The 6,626-nt window shown below is 30.3% G+C and overlaps 1 protein-coding gene across 1 annotated transcript in view; it reads right to left on the reverse strand.

The window, feature by feature from the left end:
- Positions 1–1,377: 1,377 nt before the first annotated feature.
- LOC111637012 overlaps positions 1,378–6,626 on the reverse strand; it is a 74,135-nt gene continuing 68,886 nt past the window's right edge. Inside the window, exon 5 of the mRNA XM_023382415.1 lies at positions 1,378–1,565. Coding sequence (XP_023238183.1) covers positions 1,498–1,565 — 68 coding nt within the window. The 3' untranslated portion in view covers positions 1,378–1,497. The remainder of the gene's footprint in view (positions 1,566–6,626) is intronic.

Raw genomic sequence — 6,626 nt, forward strand, 5'->3', positions numbered from 1 at the left:
ATTGTTCCATTTCTCAAATTACCTAGATAATGTGCAGAGTATCTAGGTAATCCGCACATTACCTACTAGGCACTCGGTAAAGTGAAAATAAGATCTTTGCCACAAATAAATGTACCACAAATAGGTGTACTTGTCGCAGAAACCAATTGCTATGAAATTCAAAGTGTCATCAATCTTTAGACTGCACTAATAAGTAAGCACAATTGGATAATGTTACCTATGGTGAGTAAAATGGCGGCTCGTCTCTGATTCCAGCAAAGAGAAGAAAGGAAACAGTGGTGACACATGTTCTAACCTAATCTAACCTATTCTAATAATTTGGTTGGTAATAATTATGGTAATTTATTAGAATAGGTTAGGTTAGGTTAGAACAGAATTATAGACATATCTGTTCCAAACACTCACAATGTTCAAAACACCATGCAGTGAAAAAATCAGCAAGTATACAGAACTCGCCCAGGAAATAAGGCATCTATGAAGGATGGATAGGGTTCTTATTATACCTGTCGTTCTCTCCTCTACAGGTGTCATACCACACACGCTACAAATAAGCCTGGGAACATTAAAATTGAATAGAAACACATACATCATGCTACAGAAGGCCACTATATTAAATACATATCATATTGTTAGGAAATTCCTGAATACAGACACACACTAACACTTATTTAATTTAATTTTTGTCTTGTTTTGGTTACTATGCTGTGTCCGGCATAATACACAGCCATCGGTGTCAACTGAGTGTAACTCACAAAACTCAACATAATAATAATAGATTTATGGCATTACGAAATTCTACTAATAGTATCATATCATATGTTTTTGAGGGGAATAACATTTTGGTGTGCCATGTCGAGTCATGTCGAGTCAGAGGTGTGCTGCAAGTAGAAAAAGGTTGTGGAACACTGCTCTACTGTATATGATATCCTATGATGATGACATGTATTTAAAAATGTTTTTAATTAAAAGAACACTAAGTTAATTTATAAATTTAGTGTTGTGTGACAATTAATAGGCCAATTTAATTACATATATGATTTAATTTGAATTTTCCAAACTACATAGTAATAATTATAAATTAGTTCATAAAATGTTTTATTTTGTATGTTAATGTACAATAATCTTCAGAGAAATTTATGGTCCTAAAAATATTCTTCAGCCTTGGATATAATGTATTTGTATCATAATACACAGAACAAAATACAAATCTTGGTTCGTTCATCTGATAATCCTGATAAGTCATATAATAACTCACTTTCTTGAAATTAAATAAAATCAAAAAACTTAATCTGACCTTTTCTGTTATTGAGAATAAGTAAGTTAAAAAGTGAAAGTTGCAATCAAAATAATTAAAATTTGATAAACAATTATTTTTGAATGCTATAAACACTGACATTTCTTAAAAATTTATTACATGGGATTTCTGGAAAATTCTATTAGAACACCTAACATATTAATAATACTATTTATAACAAAACACATCACAGAATTATAGTGTTAAATAAAACTTACAGTACTATTTCCTGCTTTTTGAAGAAATTCAAATGCAGAGGGATCTTTGAAAACTAAAAATAAACAAAGTTAATACTTAAATAATGTAATAAATATTTCAACTATTTCTTTAAGAAATAATTTAATATTTCATTTTCTCATATTCCTCAAATTTTATGTGAAGAAATAAAAATTGAAAATTATATTTTAAAGCATCCTTCAATTTAATAATCTAATAATATATTCAAAACCAAAAGATTTAATAAAACCTATTGCTTTTGTTAATTTGCTTAATATATGAAAATTTTACTANAACATTTGATAAGTTTTTAAAATAGACTGCATTTTAAAGGTATTTGGAGTTTATTAATTGATTTTAGTAATGCAAGTAGAGAGATGATGAATTTCATATTATTTTGTATTTACTTTTTTGCCAATGAAATAAGTAAAATGACAAGTATGAGAAAATAAATAAAATGGCAACTAAATTCATTATAATGGAAGAACAGTGGTCTGTAAGACCTGAAAAATAGACCATTACAGCAGATCAGTTTTCTTATAATTTTCCTATACTTTTAGCCAGACCAAAATCAGCCATCTGCAATACGATGTCCATTATGTTGAGCTTTTACTGTACAGTACACTGTTTTTGAGTGGAAGAAACTTCATATTAATATATTACAAACATAAATTTCACATTTTTTACGAAAAATTTTTACTCTTGAATCCAAATAATTTAGTGATAAATGCAAAATACAGAAAAATATTTAGTATTTATATATAATATATTCCATTTGTCATACCTCTCTAATTTTTCCTCTGTGCGTAACCTTAATAAATCAAATTTCTGTTCTTGCTGTTTAATTTTATCCTGCAATTCACTACATTGGTCTCTTAATTTATCTTCATTCTACAAAAATATTAATTAGCCATAATTATTTATTTGGAACAGACAAAGTATTACGAAATGCAACAATTTTTAATATGATAGAAATTACCACATTTTAAACAAGTACATTGAATAATAACAAATCTAATTGGAAATTAAAGTTACTATTTATTATACGTAAATTACAAACTGACCAAATTAATCTAAAAATTAAGTACAGTAATACCTCAACTTACGCAAACCCGGAGTTACGCGATTTTCAAATCTCATCGATTCATCTTTTGTTTGAGCGCCACGCAACCCTTGATTACTCACTCCCCCACACTATTGTTCAGCTTACATGTTCGGATGTGTCGCGCAGAATCGACACATAGCTACAATTTATTTTGTGTTATTTATTTCGTGTTTGTTATATCTACGGAGACTCGACAGACTCTACTATGTCATCCAAATGAAGTAGAACTAATTCTTCTGCATCAAACAAGAAAAGAAAAACTCTATCTTTGGAATGTAAAGTTAACATTGGGTACGTTCGTAAAGTCGAACGAGTTAAAACAGAATGACGTCATCGTTATTCCTATTTCGTTAGACTTTTCGAATGATTCGTTACTAATGCGTTTAACTCGTTATTATTAAAGACTTCAATACAAAGTGAAAATTTGTGAATTGGCAAAGAAGTTTGATATACCGGAATTGTCGGTCAGAACAATTATAAAAAGCAAAGAAAAAATTCTCGAAGCTGTGAAAAATGCTCAATTTTTAAATTCAAGCGTCATTCGTAAACATCACAGTATTATCACTGAGATGGAAACAATGTTAAAATTATGGCATAATAATCAAGTAAATGTGAAAAATTGTAAAATAATATAGGCCTAATTTGTTATACATATGTATTATCTAAGATTTTATTAAACATTTTTTTCTAAATTATTGTTTNCCAACGTTAAACAGTACAATAATATATACGAAACATCGATAGACGTGTTTCGTGGAGGGTGTAAAAATACTAATACTCGATAACAATCAATCGATAGCATCTATTTTATAAGCACTAGCAAGAAACAGGATTATCGTTCATGTAAAAGTAAACTTGCGAACGGTAAAGAGAACAAAACATATGCACGCCGATCTGGGACAAGGCTAGGGCGACACAACAATCCGACACACTTGGAACATAACAGAACATGCGCCTATCAACCATCATACGTCACAAATCAAATATCAAATCAGCTGTTTTAAAATTAATCGTTAATATATTAATTTAAACACACCCGATTATAATTATCGCACATTCGTAATACATAATATTGATGTATAATTATTACATATAACGAGTCGAAAATAAGATCAAAGTGCATAGAGGAAGGAGTCAAAACATTTTCGAACTATATATTCGGGTTAATGTGCTGGACCGTCTCCAGTGCATACTATAGTCTATACTCGGTAACAATGTTAGATATTTTTCAGAAAAATAAAAATAAAACGAACAATTCCCTATCTAGTGGCGGATAACGCCTTTAAAATTGCGAGATAAAAATAACGGATAAATAGTTAATTCCACAATTTTACGAATGGAAAATCGATTATGATAATAAACCCAAAAATTCGATATTTTATTCAGAAGCGGCGATATATTTGGATATATCATCGTTCAAATTTAGTTATTTTACTATATATACATAAAGACAATTAGATTATATAAAAGCCAACGCACTAATAAAGCCTACACGCTAATGGAATTTTAGAAGCGTATTTAATTTAATACAAATTAAAATACGGCATTCAAATGTTAATGTAAAAAATCCATTAAGGAGAAAGTGAAAAATATAATTAATTACTTTAAATTAGCTTATATTTATTAGATTTCCTGACTAAAACCAGCTTTACCTTTACAGTAAGGTTGATTTTTCGATTCTTAATATTTACGGGAAAATAAATTGATTACCGATAAATTAATCGAGCATATATATGTAATTATAATACATGTACAGGGATCGAAATATAAGCTTATATCGTACGATATTACTTACTTGTAAGAGAAACCGTTGATGACCAATGTTACGATTACGATCGACGAATACGAATGGATGGTTAAAGAATGCTGCACAGGACACACCCAGAACAGTATCTCCAAGGCGGTCAATCCTACACAGAAACGACTCCCACGTGAGGAAACACGTGCTCAAATTTTATTCAATTTTTAAACCCGCCAACCACTCCTAATTGCTTTAATATCGCCCCCCAATTTTAAAAGATATTACTATATCAATTACCAATTGAAACGAGAGCTTTCCGAAGTACGCAACGGCTAATTTCTAGTCTGACCAATCTCCTTTTCCATAATTGCACACTATGTAGTAGGCGGTATAAAAATTATGATGTTACCTTACATAGAATAAATTGTCCGATAATATTCGAAAGCGCCCCCTGCCGCCGATTGCAAGAAACACAACGTTCAATGGCACTCGTTCGAATATATATCGATAGGACATCATTTTTTAAAAAAATTTTTTATTAATTGTCTCGATTAATTCCGCTATCACAAATATGTAAAATTTATTAATTAAAATTAATTATTCAAACGAACTCATTACAAAGCTACAAATTAAAAATGTATGAACCGCATTTAGCTACTATACTATTACTACCTTTCTACAACAAGAAAAAAAGTATTTTACACAGCATTTCAGATAAGGAACAATAAACGAAAAATAAAAACAGATCTAAACATTTTAGCTGCGATTTCATTATGTAAACAGCACAGAAAACAAATATTTAATTATTCCAGAGAAGCATAACTCAAACTCATATCAGAATAATACAAGAATTAATTCATCAATAAAATTATTATACAGTATATGGATGACTGAATTCGGGACTCTACTAAATTTCTATAAAAAAAACGTTCTTTTACATAAAATAGTACACTGACAAAAAATGCAGTTTGTTTTCTGTGAAATTTTAGCCAAAATTAAATAAAAAAGTAATTTAACATTAAAGCCCAATTAATTATTATTCACTATTTTAAATATTAAAAAAACACACAGAACTGTTTTAAATTGTTTCCAAATAATGTATTAAAAGTAATTTCATTGCATTATACTTCATTCATCAACTTTCATTTTCCAACTAATTAATTTAATTTAAAAATCATTCACAAAGCTAATGCCATCCTGGGGGTGATGAATAAATCTAGGGAGACAAAAAAGCAAGGAATGGCAGGGTGGTGCTGGAGGCAGGATCCTGACCGAATGGTGGCCATAGGTAGGGGTTTAGGTCACTGAAAACCTTTCCCTTTCCTCCATTAAAACAGGTAAGAAAAAACATTGTGTTTAATGGTTTCCAGATGTGTAGAACAATGTGTGGTAAGGACACAAAGTGTGAGATTAGTTTCTCACACAAGGGAAAATGGGTTGAGAATTTGGGTAAGTTTATGGAACCAAGGGGATGGTAGCATGAAAAAGTTTGGTAATCACTGATCTAGAACATTGACAAGTGGAATTCTGTTATGCTTTTCATATGAATCCAAATTTAATCAAACAGATTTGACAACAAACACTATGGTATGCATAGAAAAGGTAAGGTCTCTAAACATGGCTGCTTGATATGGACAGAACAATCTGTCAGTATCAGAGTTATTCTGGAAGATGCAGAATTTCAAATACAGTAATACATCGGTTATTGTTGGCTTCAGTTTTCATTGGTTGCACTGATTTCGCCAGTGTGCCCACATGACCTCGCTGCTAATTTTGTGAAAACAAAGGGCGACCCATGCATTTTCCTGCTCAGTGTGGCATTGTTCCTCATTGTATGAGCATTATTACCCTGCACATCTAGCAAAACAATTCCATTGCTTTCCTTTCCTTTTAGCTCCATCATGGAACCAAAGAAAGTTTCCAGAGCCAGCAGCCAATGTTTCCTCTAATTTTTTTTGTGGATGAGCGAAACACACACTTCTCTGAGCAAAAAAAGTTTTTACTGAGCAGATTCTGAGCAAAAAATTTTTCTGATCATATATATATAAAATCTTATTTTTTTCTATAAAAATTAAAATAATTAATTATAAAGTAGAGATTAAAATTAATTTTAAAACATACTTTTATACAAAATATTATCTCTTGTCAATGATTTAATGTATTTAATCGAAATATACGTAGCAATAATCATGTTGCAGACAGAGTGAGAAATAAGTAAACAACAATTCAAATCGGTGTGCATGTTCGCCTGCGCGGCACATAAATTCTCG

This window comes from Centruroides sculpturatus, unplaced genomic scaffold, assembly GCF_000671375.1.
Source record: "Centruroides sculpturatus isolate CEXI.00-Female unplaced genomic scaffold, Cexi_2.0 scaffold927, whole genome shotgun sequence".
Lineage (NCBI taxonomy): Eukaryota > Metazoa > Arthropoda > Arachnida > Scorpiones > Buthidae > Centruroides > Centruroides sculpturatus.